This window comes from Crocuta crocuta, unplaced genomic scaffold (genome assembly GCF_008692635.1).
Source record: "Crocuta crocuta isolate KB4526 unplaced genomic scaffold, BGI_CrCroc_1.0 scaffold127, whole genome shotgun sequence".
Classification (NCBI taxonomy): Eukaryota; Metazoa; Chordata; class Mammalia; order Carnivora; family Hyaenidae; genus Crocuta; species Crocuta crocuta.
The window spans coordinates 8,729,267-8,750,789 of NW_027532008.1; the positions used below are offsets into that span (position 1 = coordinate 8,729,267).

At 54.4% G+C, this 21,523-nt stretch overlaps 1 protein-coding gene across 2 annotated transcripts; it reads right to left on the bottom strand.

Annotated features, from left to right (window-relative positions):
* Positions 1–285: 285 nt before the first annotated feature.
* On the bottom strand, positions 286–9,483 carry NBL1 (NBL1, DAN family BMP antagonist). 2 transcript variants are annotated; one of them, XM_077775818.1, is made up of 4 exons: positions 9,408–9,483; positions 2,324–2,511; positions 2,092–2,203; positions 286–771 (listed from the first exon to the last, which is right to left on the bottom strand). In XM_077775818.1, exons 2-4 carry the CDS (start codon positions 2,488–2,490, stop codon positions 523–525), a joined length of 528 nt encoding a protein of 175 aa, XP_077631944.1. In that variant the 5' UTR covers positions 2,491–2,511; positions 9,408–9,483; the 3' UTR covers positions 286–522. The 2 variants fall into 2 exon arrangements, with proteins under 2 accessions (XP_077631944.1, XP_077631943.1); XM_077775817.1 differs by lacking the exon at positions 9,408–9,483 and adding an exon at positions 5,157–5,175.
* Between the last annotated feature and the right edge of the window lie 12,040 nt (positions 9,484–21,523).

Consider the following 21,523-nt stretch of genomic DNA (forward strand, 5'->3'; position numbering starts at 1 on the left):
GGGGCACAGTAGGCCTTTAGGGGAGCCTGTGGGGCTCCAGCTTCTCCAGCAGATCCCCCCGCCCCCAGCCTGGACCCAGCCCCTCCCTCAACGCTGCTGCCAGCAATGCGCCCGCCCTGGGCTCAGGGTCCCACTGCCACCATCTGCAGCCCAGGGGCCCGGCCCCATCAGGGGCTGTGAGGACCTCGCACCACCTCAGCAGCGTGGCCAACCTCCTCCCCTTCCCAAAGGCCCATCACAAGGAGGCAGAAAGGAAGAGAACCCCCCCCCCCCANNNNCCCGAAAAAGAACCCTGAAGACCACGGCGACCTCCCCTCACTCTTGAATATATTAAATTGTGCAGCTTGGCCCCGACCCCTCCCTTCAGATCTCCACGGCAACCAGAAAGCATTCCAAGTCCAAGTGTGAATCCAAGTCCATCCAGTGCCAAGGGGGGGCTTCGGCCTCTCTCCCCACCCCTGTTCCCCCATGGGTGACACCCAACATTCCGCAGGGGACCAGAGGGGAGGAAGAGCTGGGGCCTCAGTCCTCAGCCCCCTCTTCCTCCGCGCGGGGGGCCCCGGGGGGGTCCTCGGGCTCGGGGGTCTGCCCGCCAGGGTGGGGGTGGGGACGGGTGCCCGGCTGGGAGCCCGGTGCGTCCTCGCCCTGCACGTAGACGCTCAGCCCGTGACTAGGCTCCTTGCCGCAGGCCTGGCAGCTACAGTGCAGGATCTTCTCCACCAGCTTGTCCACCCTGGGCACCTCCTCGTGGCCGGGGCACTCCAGGGTCACCTGGGGCGGGCAGGAGAGGAGGGAAGACACGTTTCCGAAGGCCCGGGGCTGGCAGGGGCGCCCCAAGAGCAGCGTTCCTCACGGGACCAACAATCCCAGAGACCCCAGAGCCCCCGAGCCCTCCCGGGACACCCCCGTTGGCTCACAGGGAGGGGGTGGGCCCCTGCAGGCGCCACCACCTGTCCCCTCTCATGCACTCCTGCTGCCCCTCACCGTTCGCTCACAGCAGCCTGAGGGGAGATCCAACATGGCCGGCCCTGCCTAAAATCCCTCCTCGGTGCTCCCCAGGGCACTTGAAGGAAAGTCCAGACTCCTTACCAAGGCCCCCTGGGACCTTCAGGCTGCCTCCGGCTGACCCCCCACCCCTGACTTTGTGCCACCCCCCACCCCCGTCAACTCTGAGCTGCCTAAGGCTTTGCACATGCTGTTCCCTGTGGCTGAAAGGTCCTCTCCTAACCCACCCCTACCTCCTGTGCCAAACTGGCCCAGTTAACTTCTACTCAACCTCCGGATCTGTGCTCCAGCATCACTTCCTCAAAGAGCCTGATCCCAAACCCCCCAGCCCAGCCTACACCGGCCCTACTGAGCCCTTCAGGGTCTTGCTCTTCCCCTAATGTCACACTTTTCTCATGGCCCTTCCTTTACCCTCCCTCCTTCCTTTCCATTCCTTCCTTCACTTTTCTCTCCCTCCTCCCTTCCACGAAGCACCTACTCCCTGCCAGCTCTGGGGACACAAGGACAGGCATGGTTCCTCAAAGAATTCAGAGTCTAGTGGGGGAAACAGATTTGTCAAAATCACCTGCATGCAGACAAAAAACTGTGATGTGACAGATGTCAGAGCAGAGGCACACGGTGCTCAGAGGGGTGGGAAAGGGCCCTGAGACAATGAAGCTGAGCCACGAGCAGAAGAATGAATAGACGTTAACTGAGTGAGGAGTAGAAGCAAGGTATGCCAAGCAGGGGAAAGAGCATGTGCAAAGGCCCTGTGGTGGTAACAAGCAGAGTAGGTATGAGAGAATGAAAGAGAGCAATGCCAGGCACTGTGGGTCACGACAAGGATTTCGGTCTCATTTTAAGGCAATGGGAAACCACTAGAAGGATTTCAGAATGTGACCGATGCCAGGATGGAACTCTTCAAGATCCCTTGTCCTGTACATGCTGGTGTCAGACTCATAAGCCATCGCGTGGCTAGGACCACGCCTGTACCTCCGGCACACGCCCCGGACCCTGCGCACAGTGGGGCCTTACTCATAAGCACCGTGGCCAAGGCCCGCGTGCTCTCCGGGTGGAGGCTGGGCAGGGGCGACCAGGGATACTCACGATCTCCCACATGGACTGGGCCGGCGTGCAGGAGTCACAGTGAACCAGGGACTCCGTGGACTGTGGGAAGGTGTTGGGGACGCTGTAGCTGAAGCACTGTCCTAGGCAGGCCCTGTGGGAGGAGATGGTCACCGTGCCCTCGACCGTGGTGGAGGCAGGGACAGGCAGCCCCGTCCCCGCCTCCCTCCGGTCTCTGTACTCCTCCCCTCCACTCACACCCCCCGGCTCCCACCTGTTCTGGATGGACTTGGCCTCACAGCCGCTGTGGCCCACGATCTGGGTGATGTTCTTGGCCTCACACCAGGCACTCTTGTCTGGGAACAGCGCCAGCTTGCTGATGGGCGGAGGGGCGGCCAGCAGCATCGCGGGGAGGAGGGCCCCAACCAGGACCTGAAGCATCGTGCCCGTCCCTCTAGAGCCCTGGAACGGAGCGCAGACAGCAGGTGAGGCCAGCGGGGCCAGCGGGCGGTGGACAGGGCGGCCGGTGGTGTCACAAGCACGGGCTCTGACACCCGACTGCCTGGGCTCAAATCCTAGCTCTCCCGCCAACCAGCGAAGCACAACCTCGAATCCTAGCTCTCCCGCCAACCAGCGAAGCACAACCTCGGACAAGGTAGTTCTCCTTTCTGAACCTCGACAGTGGGGCCGCTAACATACGTGCATGGGGCAGGGGTCACGAAGGTGACATGCAAGGCCCTCGGCAGTGAGGCACGCTCCGTATGTGTTACTTGTATAACTTACTGTGCAGCCTCGAGCAAGTTCCTTTTTATGCCTGTGCCTCAGTTTCTTCGTCTAAGAAATGGGGGTGGTGAGGCTGCACGGCAAAGGACGAGTGCCCCACAAGATGCGGAGCCTCCAAGCGCCTGGTGGGTGGTGAGTGTTGAGCAACCGTTAGCTCCCTCCTTGCTGTGACGCCGGGGGCCTCCGGGAAGCACAAAAGATTGCCCGCACAGCGCCTGCCCTCGAGGGGCCGGCCACCCAGCACGTCTCCTGAGCACGTCGCCCGGGGGGTCAGCCACCAGGAAAACTAACCTCCTTGGTCCATCACTGAATTCTGGTGCCGCCTCGGCTGGCTGGGCGTCAGGTGAAAAAGCTAACCCTGGACCAGACTATTCAGTCTCTGGAGGCCCCACCAGAGCCTCGAGCCCTGAGATGAATGTGTATTTAACGTCACCCCCAGCTCCATCCCAACCTCCGAGACAGGCCAAGCCGGGCGCCGGCCCCTCTGTAAACTGGATGGAAGGAGAACGTAATACCAGAATTTGCCACCAGATGGCGCTGCAGGGCAGCGTGTGTCAGAAGGATTCCACTCATAGGGGGCTCTCTCAGTGTTTGTCCCCCAACTTCATCTTCCGTGGACTTCGCCCTCTCCCCCACCTCCAAACATGTGAAGGAGGGGGGCTTCAGAGCAGCTCATAAACGCGGTCAGTGCCTGCAAGGGGGTCCTCTGGGGACAGGAAATGGCACTGGACTGGGAGCCAGGCCCTGGACACCCAGGCCTCAGTGTCCCCATCTGTAAAATGAGTGAAGTGCCCTGGACCGCTGGCTTCTAAGCCTGGCAGAGCATGAGAATCCCCTGGGGGCTTGAGGAGTGAGGTTCTAGAGTGGAGTGAGCCTCTAGGATGCTCCCAAAGTGCTTCTGATATGGAACCAGGCTTGAGAACTGTTCCGGCTCAGTCAGTTCGGGATTCAGGGTCTTGAGGCACCCCAAAAAGGGCCTGGAGGTGGCTGACTTGGGATCAGGGGCCAGGTGCTGTCCCACAGGCACTAGACGGGAACATCCCATTCAGAACGATCCTACCCTCAGCCCACCCCCTGCGTAAAGTGGCAGGTAACCTTGGTGAAAGTGTCTGGGAAGGGGGAGGTGTGGGCGGGGAGGGGCAGGGCAGGGGGGCTTTTTGCCTGCTCCTGCAGGGAGAGCCTAGGTGGTCTCAGCTGGGCTTGCACACAGGGCCCGGCTGGCCTGCAGGGCTGTTCTCTCTCTCCTCTCCACCCAGAAAGTTCCGCTCAGCCCCTCTGTCCTGTGGGAGGTCTTCAGAAGAGGCAAGTCCCATGTGGCTGGACCCCAATGCCTGGGTGAGCCCTGCCCCCAGCCAGCGGGGAAGGTTGAAATGGGGAGAATGGCAGGAGGGGAGCAGGGGTGTCCTGCCCTGTCCCAAATGCGTTTGTGTCACGACCCAGCTCTCACCCACGCATTTCCGGTCTCCTAAGACGGGCAGCGAAGCCGTGTTTTCAGTACAACCGCATCCTAACAAAACAGAATGGGCTTGTTCCTAACTGGGAACCAATTTCCCAGCAAGCTGGGCATCCAGGAGGTTTGCTGGCCCCACCAGGTCCTCTTCCACGTCGAGGGAATTGGCCTCTGAGTGAGGGTCTGACCACAGCACCGCAGGAGGGGGCCCCGGAGGCCCGGAGCTCCCTGGGCCTCCCCAGGCTGGACCGACCAGCCCCTCAGAGACCTCAGAGAGGTCTGGGTCTTTGTCCTATACCTGACCCTATGGCAAGTCCTCGGGAAGATCAGCTCCAGGCCAGGAGGGGCCGGGGGCCCGGAGCGATGTTCACTGGGAGTGGAGACTGAGGGTGACTGGAAGCAGCCTGGAGCCCAGCTGGGTGTGCTTTGCAGTTGAGTTTGGGAAGGCTGGGTGTGGGGGGCTGGAGTGGAGCCCGTGGGCTGGGGCCAGGCTAAAGGGGGCAGAGCTGCGACCGGGGGTGGGGTTAATAAAACAATGCTTATTGGGATGCAGAGCAAGGGTGAGGTTGTGCTGGAGTCAGGGGCCTGGGACACAGCGACTGGTGACAGAAAGTCCCTCTTCTCCCCAGTACACAGCCCAGAGCTAATCCAGCGGAGCCCACGTTGGGGGGCGGGGTCTTGTCACCCCATAAGCCAACCTGCCAGGCCCAGCGGGGACCTCAGAGGGGCTGGGGCCACACTCTGCTTACCCAGCCAGCAGCCCTGAGTTCCAGCCAACTGCCCGGCTCACACCACAGGCACAGCCCCTGGAGTCTCCTAGTTCAAGTCGGCCCTCCCACCGGGGGGCGGTGTGGCTTCCAGAAATAAAGCTTACCTCTCTGCGTACTTGTGCTGGCCTCAGCCCTAAGATGGGGAGCACAGCCCTGTTGGGGAGAACGACTAAGCGGATGCAATCGGCAGGCACCCAGCTGGGGCCAGCCCTGACCCCCACCCCCAGCGCCCCAGGAGAGCGTGGGAAAGGCGGGCCAGGCAGCAGAGGGCGGGGCACCGGAGCGCAAGGCGGGAGGTCCCGGGGCTAGCCTCTCCCACAGACACTTGTCATCAGGATGCACCCACCCTTGACCCACTCTCACACCCAACCCCCAGGAGCCCCTGCGGCCCCCTCCGCACTGGGATGCGCTCTTCGCTAGTGGACTTTTTGTTTGTGGTGGTTTATGCTTTTTTTTGCTTTGTTTTTTTCAAGCAGCAACTCAGCTGATTTCTTTATACTGCAGGGGGACCTTCCTTCCTCCGATGAGAGCCTCACCGACAGAGTCTCATCTCTTCCTCCCTCCCTGAAGGTCACACAAGACAGGGGACTCCTAGGATGCCAGGGTGGGAAGAGGGATCCCCCACCCACCCACAAAGGAGTCGCCCCAAGGTCCCCCAGCAAGTCAGGCCAAGCAATGCTTTTCCACTGAAACACGCAGTCCCCTGAGCACCTTCCAGGCGGGCAGAGACAGAGGCGAGGGCAGGGGAGCTGGGGGCCCAGACCCTACGCCCACTCAGAACTCAGGGCCTAAAAAGGGAGGTGGAGGGAGGTGGGCCTGGAGGAAGTGGTTGTTCAGATGGGCAGTCAGAGATGGCTGGGGCGGAGGGAAGGAGAGATTCGTAATTCTGGATTTAATTCAGGATGACAGTTAGTTACCAATTGGTGGGGAGAGGGGGGAGCTGCTGGCTGAAGGCACTGCATGAGTAAAGGCAAGGAGGCGGGGGGAGAGGGGGCTTTCCCCCTAACAGCCCAGCACACTCCCTGCCTGTCTCACAGTAGCAAGAGCTGGGGCTGTGATCTATGCACTGTTCTAGGCACTTCACACGTATTCACTTGTGTCCTTACGCCAACCCCACAAGAGAGATAGTACTATCCCCCCCCCCCTTCAAGAGATGAAGACAGTGAGGCACAGGGAGGTTTGAGAGAGTTAAGCTTACAAAATTTGGATTTACTAATACCCAGATTTGACCATGGACATGTGCGAGGTAACCACCAGCTACCTTTGCAGGTGGAAAGGCTCCCAGAAGACAAAGCCAGGAACAGAGCAAGTGAAGGCAGAAGGCACCCAGGGAATGGTCTAGAGCTGGCAAGAGGTCTGGGGCTCCCTGGCCCTGCCCCAGCGGGCTGTGCCTCTTATCCATATTAGCACTCCCTCGGAGCAGAGTTCAAGTTCCACTCCTGCACGAGACCGCCCCGCCTACGAGACGCCCCGCTGATGAACATGCAGCCATGGCCGACCCCTGGCTCCTGGGAGCCTCGGGAAAGGAATGATACAAGTCTTCTTCAGCGTCATGGTGAGGCTTCAATGGGGGCATCATCAGCCCACTGCTGCCCCAAATCCAACCCCCCAGATCCTCAGAGGATCTGCAAACCCCAGACACATCTTAGGCTGCCAACAAGACAGAAAGGAAGCTCCCGTGGGGGGAAGGGAGGGGACAATGGCTGACCCGTTCCAACATCATGGAAACTGAAGCACAGATCAGTGAGGTGAGCACCCAGATCGCTCACACCGAGGAAGAAGGAAGTAGATGGACACAGGAGAGCCTCTGGGTGGTTTTCTGGGACCCTTGGTTCAGAAGGTCCCTGGGGAAGGGCAGGGGGTGGGGTATTTGGGGTGCTTTTGTCACACCTACCAGAATCCAGCAACTTCCCAGAGATGTCTGCCCAGACCCAAATGCCTGGGGCCCGAGCCCTGACTATTCTGGCCACACAGGTCCGGGCTGTGGCCTGGGTATCTACAAGTGCTCTCACATGGTTCTGAGGCCCAGCCAGTTTAGGAGCCATGGCTCCCCAAATTCCACAGGGAAGAGTCCTCCCCTCATCCTGCTGCCTGGGTTCTAGGGCCTGGAATCAAGTCCTCAAGTCACTGCACTTTCCCTGAAAGTCACTAGCTTTCAAGGAAGACCTCCAGCCCACCCACAACCACTGTGAGCATCCCTTTTATATAAGAAGTGAAAGAGTGGCTGCCTGTTTCCTCCTTGGAGTCAATCTGAATATTCAGGCCAGGTACACGAGGATTTTCTGGGCAGAATGGTCCACTCACCACCAGCCACACACACACACACACACACACCCAGGCCCCTGGAGTCACCGTTCCCAGCAAGCAGCCTAGTGTGGAAGCAGGTGAGGGCAGGGCTGGCAAATCCTTGGTAGTAAAGTAAGCCTCTGGCCAACTTCAACTCCTGCTTCTGTTACCTGCTCGGGGAAGCTTTCCCACTCGGGGTCCCAGCCGGATGGAGGCTTGAACCTGTGCGTCATATTCGGGAGACATCGATTCCCATGGTAAGCACCTGGGGTTTGTCGAGTGTTGTTTTCAAACTGATCAAGTCCCTCCTTCTCCCTCTCTTCCTGTACACACACACACACACACACACACACACACACACACGGAAAGATCTGGGCTCTCCACAACAGAGTCTCCACCACTGACTGCTACAGACCCAGGCTCAGACCGTAGCTCTGCCGCTTTAACCTTTCTGTGCCTCAATTTCCCCATCTGCAAAGTGGGAACAATGAGAACACCCGCCTCACGGGCCAGCTGTGAGCACTGAATTGAGCAGTGCGTGGAAAGGGCTGGAGAGCGTGGCCGCCACGGGATAAATCCTCACTAATGTCACCATTAGTGCTAGCCTAGGGTCCCTGAACTCTGCCCGCACCCTCCTGCCTCCCACAAGACGCCCCTGGCCCTCCCCTCTCCCCCACCTCCTCCCACCAGATCCTGGGTGCATCCTAAAAATATCGAAGTCTGGGGCTGCAGCCTCCCGGATGAAACTGGATTTAGGGAAAACTCAACCATTGGAGATGATGGCTCAGAAAGGGTTTTGTAAAGTGTGGAGCGCTACCCAGCACACTGACGGGCCAGGGTGGGAGCTGAGAGCAAGACGCCACTCAGACTTTCACCCCGGGGCCATTGACGGAAGGGACAGGGTCTTGGGGAGATCAGCCCCCTAAAACCCCCTCCTGGAGAAAAGAGGCTGGGCATAGCTGCCAGGCTGTCCTCTCTGCCGGTGCACAGGGTGTGGCTCTTGCGGCCACAGCCCTAGGCTGGGGACTCGGTGAGGGTGGGGCAGTCCCTTCAGGTCTTGGAATGGGCGCAGGGACTTCCGTGAAAGGTGCGGCTGGCAAGGCCGCTCTGGGAGGCCAGCCAAGGGTCGTCAGACCCCAGTCCCACTCAGCTCGGCGGGCTCCCCTGCGCCCGCTCTGGGGTCCCAGGACAAGTTCAGGCCCAAGCTCATCGGTTGATTCACTGAGTCACAGATCATTTGCTTTGCCTCCCTGAGCCTCACACTTGCACCCTCTACAACACGGAGCATGGCCTGGGAATGTCCATTTTAGCAGCTTCCCTCAAGGGCAGTCTGGCTCCAGTGGGTTGCTGAAGGCCACTGTGATTCCATGACCCGTCTCACCGCAGGGTGGCTTCCTTCCTTCCCCGACCGACCGGCAGTGCCAGCAAGGCCATGAACTGACTGTCCAGGGGGTGGGCACACAGGGCCAAGCCCACGCCCAAAAGGCCTGGCCCGTCCATCACGCCAGGCAGCTGCACCTTCCAGGCTACAGCCCCCACCCCACCCCCCAACCTCGCCACCCAGGCCATGGCCCTCCCACCTGCAGACTCCCCTTCCCACAGACCAAAAACCGTCTCCAAAACAAATCTATGGTAATGAGCTGCTGCAGGGCCCGACCTCACCAGCACCCCTGCCCACTCTGCAGCCTCAGACCCTTGGGGCGGGGGGGCGGGGAGAAAGAGCCAAACTCCGTCTGAAACCTCACGTCAAAAGAATGAGGATATATCCGTGGCTAACGCAGACCACCCACTCCCCCCATGCACCCCTCCAACACGCAGGCCCTAGAGAAAGAGGTCCAGCTCGCAGGGGCTTGGGGGAGAGGGGCAAGGGTCGTCAAGGAAATGCTCCAGTCTCGCCTTTTCTTTGGCCCCAACTGAAGGCAAACCACACCCAAGCAGTCCCAGCCTCTGGGGGAGTTTCTGGAGGCCGGTGGTTTCCACAGTAACAAAGGGTGAGGGGCTCCTTGTTGACAAATTGCTTCCCCACCCCCCACCCCGCCAGCGCCCAGCCTTTGGCCTCCAGCCCTGACCTCTGTTTTCCTGGGGTTCCCGTAGTTACAGGCTGGTGTCCTCCAGCTGGGCGAGGGCCTCAGAAAGCCTGAAAATGTGCCCTTCTCTTCTGATGCCCGCCTGCCAAGCCCCTGGCCACGCCAAGGCGGGCAGCCGCCCCCTTTACTGCGGCTTGTAAAAGATCAGCATCGCCCCGCCCAGGGAGCGGGGCGGGCAGGTGGCCGGCAGCAGAGCCCAGTTGTCCAGGCCGCCTCGCGGGGGTGGAATTCTTCAGAAAACTGAGCCCCCGGAAAGGCTGGCTTCCCCCTGCCCCAGACTCAATTCCAGGGGGATGACCCCGGCCAGGCCCCGAGGGCAAGGCGGAAGGGAGGGGGAGGGTTTCGCTTCTTTCACCGGGTCTAGGAAACTGTTCGTGAACCCCACCGGGGGGGGGCGGGGGGGGCGNGCAGGGAGAGGCGCGGGCGCGGAGGGACTCCCCCCAGAGGGGCAGCGCGGAGAACCCAAGGAGACCGAACACGAAGGCAGAAGGGAAGAAACAGAAAGCAAGCGACGGAAACGGAGAGGCGAGAGGCGCGGCGGTCGGATGGGGAGACAGACAGACAGGGGGAGAGACAAAAAGGAGGCAGAAACGTACNCCCGGCCCGTTCTAAAGCGCCCTCCGCCGGCTTTCTCTGCGCTCCGACTTCCCTCCCCTAACTTTTCCCGGGCCGGGCCTCGGGGTGACAAAGATGGAGGTGCCTCTTTTTGTGGGGACCGGGCATTGCAATCTTGCTCCGAGGGCGTGGCGCTCCGGGCGACCGTCCTCGCCCCGCAGACCGGCGGTGCGCCCAACCTATCCGCTCCCGGGCACGACCCCGGGGCACGTCCGGCTCTTGGTACCCTGGGGCCCCTCGCCCTCCGCCCAGCCTCCTCTCCGCCCGGGCGCTGGTCTAAGTAAGCATCCGGAAAAGGGTGTGAGCGCCCCCGGAGGGGGCTCTACAGCCCCGGAGCGCTGGGAAACGGGCTCACCTCTCCGGCTCCCAGGAAGGGCAGAGCGCAGGCCCGGCGCCCGGCTGCGCCTCGGAGGTCCAACTGATCAGTCCGCATTGGGTGGGTGGCGTCGTGCCCTTCTATTCTGTGTGCTCTCGGTGGAACGAGCAAACAGCTTTGCTCCTGGAAAGTTATAGCCCCGGACACAGTGGTGGGACTTGGAGATTGTGCCTTCCTATCAGATTTGTACATGTCCATGTATCTTACCCCAGCCTGGCTGGAAGCTCGCGGCCGTTCGGTGTCACGGGTTGCGGAGCATCCTGGGCGGCTGCTAGTGGCCTGTTGGCCTGTTGGTAACTCCAGGGTGTGCTCGGATGGCTCCAAACCCAGGCGCATCCCCACGCCTCCTAGCTCTTGCTCATGCTGTTCCCTCCGCCCCGGGGTACGCTTCTCCCCCTTTCGTCTGGTAAAGGCATTCTTCAAGCACAAGATTGGGAAGACTTCCCAAGGCCCTGAAGTAGCACAGACTTCTCCCTCCTCGGGTGTAATCCTGGAGCACGGACTCCTAGTGCACATCTCTGTTCTCCATTAGACCCCTGGCTCCTTGAGGGCAGTGTCCACTTGTACTTGGCTGAATTCGGTGCAGTAAGTGTTCCCAGGAGAACAATAATAGCAATCATATGGCACATACTATGCATATTCTTTATCCTGTGTATATGCAGATACAGTAACAATCACGATAGCTCACACATACTGAGCTCCTCGGTGGGTGCCTGGTCCCCATTATAAGATAAACAGTAGTGTTATTCCCAATTTTACGAGAGAAAGAAGCAAAACCTAGAGGATGAGTGGCTCACATCACACGGTAGGGGGTGAGGCCAGCTCCCGTCTGGTGGATGCCCGGGTCCCACCAAGCCTGGCCTCACTGCCGTGTACACACGAGGCACTCGGGAAATACAATCACCATTCTCAATGCGGACCTTGGTGGGGTGGGGAGGGGATTGTTGGCATTTTGAAAGAAGCCTCACGGGCACTGTGGGAAGCTGATTGTGTAGCCCAGATTGTTAGATCACACAGAGAGCCTGGGGTAGAAGGCCTTGACAGCTCAGCCACAACTCTCTCAAACACAGGAAGGTTCTAGAACAATCCCAACCACCTTTGCACTTCCACATTGAGTCACACGTGCCTGGGGAAGCCTGGCCAGCACAGAACGACTGCGATGTGGGCAGGGGGCTCTAGAAGGTGACTCGTCAATAGCCTCAACGGCTGAGGTTACATGCCAGGAATCACGCGAAGCAGTGTGCCGCCTTGTCCTGTGCAATCCTTACCGCGGTCTCGACATCATCCCCATTCAACAGGCAAGAAAACTCGAGGCCCCAGAAGTTTAGCGACCTGCCCGAGATCGCACCACTAGCGACTTGACAAAGAGGAACCTGAACCCAGACCCGACAAGCCCGAAGCCTGCGCTCCCCTGACCGCCACACCCTCTTGGCGGTCTCAGGAGCCTCTCCCCATCCGGCTGCGGTGAGGATGCTACCCCACTGGGAGCCTGGAGGCCGGGCGGGGGGGGGGGCCCTCAGGAAAGGCAGAACCTGTCACGTCAGAGTCTCCGAGCTCACGGAGATGCACCTGGTTGGCAACAGTGTGCCAGTTGCCCCGACAGGCCTGGCTGGCACAGGGCACGGGCCTGAAGCCAGAGCCTGCTGGCCCTGGGCCAGCCTCTTGGGGCCGAGTAATGTGGGGCCCAGAGCTGGGGTAGAGGGCTGAGAGCCTCTCTCCCCAGCTCATTAGCAAACATCTGGGCTCAAGAAAATGACCGACCTGGAATGTGACTGGGCTGTGGGGAGCCGCTCCCTCCCCGAGTCCCGGGAATGTGAGCTCCCTCCCGCAGGGCACGGGCTCGGGCCAGCTGTTTCCTCTAATCCCGTCAGCCTGGCCTCGACAGGGGTGCAAACCTCTGCACGCCCCTGGAGAGTGAAAACAAGCAAAAGGCCTTCCTTCCCAGTCCTGCCCACTCAATCGGAGGGAGGGTTGGTACTGGTGCCCGGGAGGAGCACAGTCCCTCCCTTTTCTAGGAGATAAAGACCGAGTGTGTCCACACTTCCACATTTGCAGCTGGGAGGGGCCGCTAGGGCTCATCACGGAAGCTTCTGGAATCTTCCTGCTCGGGTCTGAGCCGTCGTTCCATCACCCGCGGGCCCTGGGGCTCTGTGCAGGCTGCTGCCTGGACCTCGGTTTCCTTCTCTGTAAAATGCGGCTGGTCGTGGTACTCCATAGAGCTGTTGTCTGGACTCGTGCATTTATTTTAACAAATATTTATTGTGCCTACTGTGTGCCACACAGGCACGGGAGTGTCGAGGACACAGCAGCCCATGTTCTGCAACAGGGAACAGGGACATGGAAGCAGATGAACGGGTTTCTCATAATCAAGGAACTGAGTAAGTCGGGGGGTGGGGTGGGTGATGGGATGGGAGAAGCCTCAGAAGACGGCTTGGAGGTGATGTTCAAGGGAAGACCGTCATGAGAAGGAGCCAGGACTCCAGGAGATAAATGGATGCAAAGTGCTTGGCACAGTTTCTGGAAAACAGCACGTGCTCCAGAAATGGAAGGCTATTTTAGGGAGGTTCCTCTACAGCAGAGGGAAGGCGGGGGGGCAGCGTCCCTGGACCACACCTAGGCTTTAGCACAAAGCTTCCCCACCTCACTCAACTAATGCGCTTCCTGAGCCTCAGTTTCGTCATCTGTGAAGTAGGAATTTTTACAGTACCCAATAGCAGGCTAACGGGGGGCCATGCACACGATGCAAAGAGTGTGGCAGGTGCGCCCCTCTCGGGAAGTGGTGGCTGCTAGAGTTGTAGTCGCCTGTCCCCTGGAGGAAAAGGACTCGCCTAAGTCTGCCAAGCAAGTCGGCAGCAGGTGCAGGAGGAGAATCGGACATTCTGACTCGGGGCCCACCCCCTGGGCTCTTCCTCTTGCCTCCCCCTCCTCCTCCCCCTGTTTCTAGAAGCTCCAGAAGCCTCTGGGCCCCATCCTGGGCTCAGAGAAAGCAGGAGGAGAAGGTGGCTATGTGCTACCAGGTCTGATGCAGGGATGTGGCCTTGGCCGGACCAGAGAGCATGAATGAGGCCCCAGGGGAGGGCCCTTGGCCTGCAAGGCATCCGAGTTTGAAATACCCTTTATAGGCAGGGGTAGGAGGCCGGGAATCAAAAAGAGGCTCAAATGCTAAGAATGGGGGAGGTGGGGGGAGAGAAGAGGGTCAGAGATTCGAACTGAATTCTGGGAATTTGGGAGTGGAAATTTCAACCCAAGTCCATCTGGCCCCAGTGGTTGTTCCTGTTCCCCTGTGGGGAGGCAGCACAGCATGGTGGCCATGACTGTGAGCTCAGCTGTGACAGTGAATGTCCTGCCAGGGACAGGGTGCCAGGAGCTCTCCCCAACCCTCCATTTGCCCCCCCCCATTTGTTTGCTTCCTACCCAGCATCCCTCCGTCCCACCCGCCCACCTCCACATGGCAGCACCAGGACTGGCTGTCAGGAAGGGGGCACAGGCTGGAAATCCTCACCCTGCTGCCCATCCATGGCAAACACAGTAATTGACCGCGTCACCTGTCCGTTGTTTGCTGACATTGTTTCTTCCATTTCCCAGCTCCCAGTGGCTGCACAGAGAGCTCTTCTCCCTCGCAAGAGGTGGTCCTGTGCGGATTTCATACCCTACGGAACAGCTTTTTTTCTTAAGGTTTTTGTGCTCCTGATGAATCCATTGAAAAATCCCCCCATAGGGCGCATGGATGGCTCAGTTGGTTGAGCATCCGACTTCGGCTCAGGTCATGATCTTGCAGTTCGTGGGTTCAAGCCCCGCGTCTGGCTCTGTGCTAACAGCTCAGAGCCTGGAGCCTGCTTTGGATTCTGTGACTCCCTCTCTCTCTGACCCTCCCCTGCTTATCCTGTCTCTCTCTCTCAGAAATTTAAAACAAAATTTTTTAATTAAAAAAAAAAAGAAAAATCCCCTCTTTTTAAGAACTTGGGAATTGGGGGAGAAAAAGGCACAAAAGAACAACAGCTGGGTGTCTGTCCAGCTGCTCCGCTAGGGAAGCAGCTTCCAACTATGTCTACAAATAAACAGGGTTCCCCAGCAGCAAGTTCGTTCCCCCGAACCTGCCCTCCCGGCCAGTACAGGCTGGACCAGAGCAGACAGCTGACCCAGGCTGGGCCAATCACACCCTCTCTGAGGAGTCTGAACCATAAGACAGAGAGGGACCATGATGGCAGCTGAGTCACGGTCAAAGTGGAATTCTAGGGAATTCTGACCACTGAAGAAGCTGAGGGCTTTGTTCTTGCCTTAAACATCCTAGATACACACCTGTCTTTTGAGCTTCTCGAGTATCTTATGCTCGTAAGCTAACTTGCAGAAGTAGATTATTTACCTCCCAAAAAAGCCTTTTTTTAAAAATGTTTATTTATTTTGAGAGAGAGAGAGCTTGAGCAGGGGAAGGGTAGTGAGAGAGGGAGACAGAGAATCCCAAGCAGGCTCCAGGCTCTGAAATGTCAGCACAGAGCCCGACGTGGGGCTCAAACCCACGAACCTTGAGATCATGTCCCTGAGCTAAAACAAAGAGTCAAGACACTTAACCGACGGGGCCACCAGGCACCCCCACCACCCCCCAAAAAAAATCTGGATGGAAACAAAGTTATTTCATTGATCACTTGCAAGTCCTAGGGACAGAAGGCGTAATGGCTGCCCTGTAAGAGACAAGGGAGGACAGACACACAGACAAAGAGAAGTAGCGGAGCAAAGTCCCAAGGGGCTGACATTGCTGAAGGAGGCGGGATTTGAACTTGGCCTTGAGATATGAGGAAGACTTGAGCAGGTCATGGAAGCAGTCCACACTAAGAAAGAAAAAGCCAGGAAAAGGGGTTTGCATTTGACAAATGCGTGGCCCTCACCTCCACGGCATAAGCAGTAACGTCACAACTTCCAGACTGGCCCAGATATAACCTCAGAATCCTTCTTAACACAGCGGCTCCAGACAGTCACCACCAAATGCATGCATTTGGCTCGTGAGGTGAAGCTTGGCTGAACTGGTCACCCCTGGGAAAATGTGTCTCAGGAATAACTAACTAGTTTGATTGACACAGAGTTCCTATACTATTAGTCACTTACTCAGCAAATATTTGCTGAGCCCCTGCCATGTGTCCGCTCCATTCATGGACTAAGGATACAACAGGAAAACAAACTCAAATCTGTCCTCAGGGAGCTTACATTCTAGTGGGAGGAGACAAGCAACATTGGAGGTAAAGAGACAGACAGACTGTGGTAAATGCCAGAAAGAAAAATAAAGCAGAGCAGTGGGTTAGGGTGTGTGTAGGACCTGGGTGGCTCAGTTGGTTAAGTGTCCGACTTCGGCTCAGGTCATGATCTCACGGTTTGTGAGCTCGAGGCCCGCATCAGGCTCTGTGCAGACAGCTCAGATTTTGTGTATGTGTCTCTCCCTCTGCCCCTCCACCACTCACTCTCAAAAAAATGAATATACTTTAAAAAAATAAAATATATAAATATAAAAGAAAGACCCAAATTAAGCATCTGACTTTGGCTCAGGTTGTGATCTTATGGTTCGTGTTATGATCTCATGGTTCATAAGTTTGAGTCCCACATCAGGCTCTCTACCTGCTTCAGATCCACTGTCTCCCTCTCTCTCTGCCTTGTCTCTGTCCGCTGGTAAGCACACACATTCCCTCTCTCTCTCTCTCTCCCTCTCTCTCTCTCCATGTGTCAAAAATAAATAAACAGTTTAGGGGGGAAAAATCTGAATGGTGGCACCCGGGTGGCTTAGTCGGTGAAGTGTCCAACTCTTGATTTTGGCTCAGGTCATGATCTCAAAGTTTATGGGAGCGAGTCCCACGTTGGGCTTTTCGCTTACAGCACGGAGCCTGCTTGGGATTCTCTCTCTGCCCCTCTCCCACTTGCACACACCCTCTCTCTCTTTCAAAATTAGTAAATAAACATTGAAAAAAACCCAGAAAGACTTGAGTGGTCAGGGAAGATCTCACCGAGCACGACACATTGAGTAAAGACTAGAAGGAGATGAGGGTGTGATCTTTGTGGGCACCTGGAAGAAAAGTGCTCAGAGACCACAAGCAGAGGACAGCAAGTACAAAGGCCCTGAGGTAGGAACGTGCCAGTGTGTTCAGGCACAGCAAGGACAGGATGGCTGGGGCGGAGGAGCAAGGGAGAGGTGGTCAGATAGGTACCGGGAGGGCCAGTGAGGCTTGGAGTCCACTGTATTGACTTTGGCTTTCTCTCCAAACAGGATGAAAAGCCATTGGAAGGTTTTGAGCAGACGACTGACTTAATCCAATTTATGTTTTAACACTGGCTGCCATGTGGAGAATAGATTAAAGGGGGGAAATAATAATATTGTCCAATGTTACTATATACCAGGCCCTGTTCAAAAAGCTTTTCTTAGATTAATGAATTCATAGATTGGTGAATTAATTCTCATAATAACCTTTTAAGGGTATTATCATCATCCCCTTTACAGATGAAGGAAAGTGAGGCACGGACAGAGTTAAGTAACTTCCAGGGCCCCAGAGCAAAGAAGTGTCAGAATTGGAATTCAAACCCCAGAAGTATGGCTCCAAGCTCCTGCCTTTAACTTACTCCATGGAGGGGGCAGTGGGCATATATTAAGAGGCAGAGATAGGAGTTGGTTGGTGGAGGGCCTTGAATGCTGGGCTAAGAAATTTGGACCAATATTCTGTGCATTAGTGGGGAGCCACTGAGAATTCCTGAACTGAAATAATGTGCCTAAAACATTGTTAAAAATAGTGGAGGGTGGGGGGCTGGTGCTTGGCTGGCTCAGTTGTGGAGCATGCAACTCTTGATTTGGGGATTGTAAGTTTAAGCCCCATGCTGGGTGTAGAGATTACTTAAAACGATTTTTTAAAATCTTAAAAAAAAAAAAAAAGAAAAAGAAACAGGGGCACCTGCATGGCTCAGTCAGTTGAACCTCGGAATCTTGATTTCAGTTCAGGTCATGATCCCAGGGTCATGGGATCAAGGTCCCTGTTGAGCTCTGTGCTGAGTGTGGAGCCTGCTTAAAATTCTTTCTCTCTAAATTAAACAACAACAAAAATGTTTTAACTAAGGGGAGATGGTGAGGCTGGAGGCTGAGAGGCCATCAGAAGTCTTACAAAGATTCTGATAAGGTAAAAGAAATCCTCAAGACCCTTCTGCCTTGACTGAGCAAAGCTTTACAGATCAGGCTCAGGCCAAAAAGAAGTTTAAGGCTCGTTTCTGGGGTCCAGGAAGAGGAGTCAAGAAACCCTGAGGGATGTGGCTACTGACTGACGTGTTCTGATGTTCGCCTCATATGGCTCAAGCTCCTGGTCTTTAAGAAAGGGATCTAAATGTGGGCTCTGTGCTGACAGCTCAGAGCCTGGAGCCTGCTTCAGATTCTCTGTCTTCCTCTCTCTCTGACCCTCCCCTGCTCACACTGTCTCTCTCTCTCTCTCAGAAATAAATTTTTTTAAAAAGTTGAAAGAAAGAANAAGAAAGAAAGAAAGAGGATCTAAATGGATCAAGGAAGGTTCTGTAACTACCTTATACTCCTTGGCAGTGGGGCTTTTCCTGGTAAAACAAGAACTGGATTTTCATCCATGAAGTCCACCATGGGGAAGGGGAAGTAAAGTCTGGAACAGTGGTGGATCTTTTCATTATTTCTGTGGTATAAGAGTCTGTCGTGTGATATCACAATTGATATCCCTCCATTTTAAGTGGGAAGATGAGGGGCACCTGGGTGACTCAGTCGGTTAAGCATCAGACTCTTTAAGCGTCGGCCCAGGTCATGATCTCACGGTTTTGTGAGTTCAAGCCCCACACTGGGCTCTGCGTGGGATTCTCTCTCTCTCTCTCTCTCTCTCTCTGCCCCTCCCCAACTTGCACTGTGTCTGTCTCAAAATAAACTTAAAAAAATAAATGGGAAGATGATTTCATTTGATCATAATTTGGTACATAGTTGATTATATCATAAAATAACATTTAGCCGGCTGTTTCACCTTTCTCCAAAATAACAGGATGCACGACCCCGCATTTGTACAGTGTGGCAGGAAGGGATCATTACAACCATCTTACAATGAGGCCCAGAGAGATTGAGTGACTTTCTCATCAAAGTCTGACCCAGAGAAGCAGCTCAGAAGAGAACAGAAGATGCCCTATAGTAAGAATTTGGGGAAGCCTTTCTTCCAATTCAAAGTCACTGACCCATACAAATGATCAGGCAGGGCCACCCACTTACAAAGCAAGTTAATTTAGGGGTTTTGAAAACATATGAAACAGTAAACTCAACTACCTAACTGAAAACTGTAAGGATAAAACTGTTACACATAAATGTTACGATAAGAAAAATGTAGTTTGAGTCTTGATTGCATCCAAAGAGGGAGAGAGGAGAACAGGGAGAAGATCTGCTGAGCCCAGAGAGCATTCTTGGGTCGGACTCTCTCTCAAAGAATCACTGCGTATTTCCAGTCATCTATACACATATATACGCGGAAGCCAAGTGGATCTCATTGATAATAAATACTGCTCTTTAGAATTTAAATCCCTAGGGGCGCCTGAGTGGCTCAGTAGGTTAAGCATCCGACTTTGGCTCAAGTCATGATCTCACGGTCTGTGGGTTCGAGCCCTGCATTGGACTCTGTGCTGACAGCTCAGAGCCTGGAGCCTGCTTTGGATTCTGTGTCTCTTTCACCCTCTCTGTCCCTTCCCTGCTCACGCTCTCTCTCTTTCAAAAATAAACATTAAGAAAAATAAAAAAATAATAATGATAAGAAGAAGAAGTCAACCCTAAAGGCAGGTTTCTGTTAGATGAGGGAGTTACAAAATGGGATGGGGTTAGGCCAGACAAAACCCTAGCTTTTGGACTTAGTTATCAGTACACACTCAAGGTCATGTACATGCACGCGCACACACCCGTTTCCCAGCTCCGCTGAAGGGCCCAGGAATGCCGACACACGGACAGCGATGCGCACACCTGCAGACCTTGGTTCCTGGCTACCACTCTCCCCTAAAAAGAACCAGGGCTCCTTGGAGAAATGGTCGGATTCGGAGGGTGGGGTAAAGAAAATACTGGAATAGTCTGGACTATCTTGTCCCTAAAGAACTGAGTGGGTATGTCAAAAGAAAATAGGCGTCAGCTTGGAGAGCTCCTAAAAGACAAATCTGGACAATCTGAGTAATAAATATTGACAGTCGTGGATCATAACCAATTTAACAAAATGAGAATCGAGGGGTCCATAATGATAGGAATAAATGAGCAAATAAATTGGGGGGGGAAGGGAAAGTTCTTCCTCATAGTGACATCCAGCCATAAGGAATAATGAATTCTGAAAATCACCAATGGATGCTAAAATCTAATGATGGCTTGATAAGGAACAGGATATTGACGATCTCAAAATTTTCTCCCTATAATTTATTAACTGCAAAGAAAAATTTAGAAATGTACAGTGGAGGCACCAGGCAAGCACCTCTTACACCATGTAACCAAAAGTTCACTGTTAAGACACACGGACCTCACGTACCTCTTGATATCCTGCACTGAAAGGATACATCGTGTCTGCTGAAATTGCTAAACCTGAATCTAATCATGGAGGAAACACCAGACAAACCCACACTGAGAAACATTCTACAAAATAACCGGCTTCTACTCTTCAAATATGTCAAGAGCAAGAAGAAAGTCTGATACACGGTTCTGGATTAAAGAAAGAGACCTTACAACTAAATACAGTACATGATCCTGGACTGGGCAAAAAGCAAGAGAGTGTATTATTTTGATAATTTACAAAATCTGAACATGTACTGTGGATTAGATGATAGCATTGTATCAGTATTAACTCCCTGACTCACTTATTGTTTTTAAAGATTTTATTTTAAAATCACCTCTATACCCAATGTGGGGGCTCAAACTTATGACCCCGAGATCAAGAGTCCCATGCTTTACCTGCTGGGCCAGCCAGGCACCCCGTTAATTCCTTGATTTAGACCATCATACTGTGGTTATCTAAGAATGTCCTTAATCTTAGAAAACAGACACTGAAATATTTATGTGTAAATGGACATGAGGTCTCATATGGCTAAAAAATTCTATATAGACACACAGAGTGACACAGTAAATAAGGGAAAATGTGAATAATTGGTGAACATGGGTAGAGGGTACAAAGGAGTCCCTATTGTCACAGCTTTCTATACATGTGGATTGATATCAAATCAAGTTACAAAAGTATTTAGCCTCTTAAAATACAAAGGTAGAAAGTATCATCAGTATATACATTATAAAAAGGGTTTTCATTTTCTACCAGGTGATGGGCGCATTTTACTGTTTGTAAATTATGTTAAAAAAAAAAAAAACCAAAACCCTGGGGCACCTGGGTGGCTCAGTGGGTTAAGCAGCTAACTCTTGATTTCTTTTTTAAATGTTTATTTATTTTTGAGAGAGAGAGGGAGACACAGAATCCGAAGCAGGCTTTAGGCTCTCCAGCACAGAACCTAACTCAGGGTTCGAACTCAGTGAACCGTGAGACCATGACCTGAGCGGAAGTCGGATGCTTAACCAACTGAACCACCCAGGCACTCCCAAACTCTTTGATTTTGGTTCAGGTTGTGATCTCATGGTTTGTGAGTTTGAGTCCTGCACTGGACTCCACACTGACAGTGCAGAGCCTGCTTGGGATTCTCTCTTTCCCATTCTCTCTACCCTCTCCTGACTCTCTAATAAACTTAACACACACACACACACACACACACACACACACACACACACACACACACAGAAAAGTGCTTAATCTTAAAGATACACAGGTCAATCAAAAGTCATGATGCTTTATTACATATGCAAGGATTTAACAAAACTCATCTGTAACACTGGCCTGAAACTCTGACTGACCATTGTGTTTCTGTTTGATAAACACAGGAATTGTTTTTTAAACAAACACAGCGATTTGAAATTGGATCAACTTGTCCTTTTCAATTTAAACCCAGTGAAACTGATTGATTTCAACTAGTTTAAGACTTAAACACTGTAACCCCTCTGAATGACCCTTCCTGGTTTAAAGAGTGTTCAACTGAGTAGTTAAGAGCTGGAATCAGATACAAATCCTGCCTGTATCACTTTGTG

What these genes read in the sequence shown, in the direction of transcription:
- NBL1 (XM_077775818.1), bottom strand. Translation starts at nt 2,490, where the DNA reads ATGCTTCAGGTCCTGGTTGGGGCCCTCCTCCCCGCGATGCTGCTGGCC. An exon ending in GCCAAGTCCATCCAGAACAG is followed by an intron (nt 2,204 to 2,323) that starts GTGGGAGCCGGG and finishes CTCCTCCCACAG; the next exon opens with GGCCTGCCTAGGACAGTGCT. An exon ending in CCCAGTCCATGTGGGAGATC is followed by an intron (nt 772 to 2,091) that starts GTGAGTATCCCT and finishes TGCCCGCCCCAG; the next exon opens with GTGACCCTGGAGTGCCCCGG.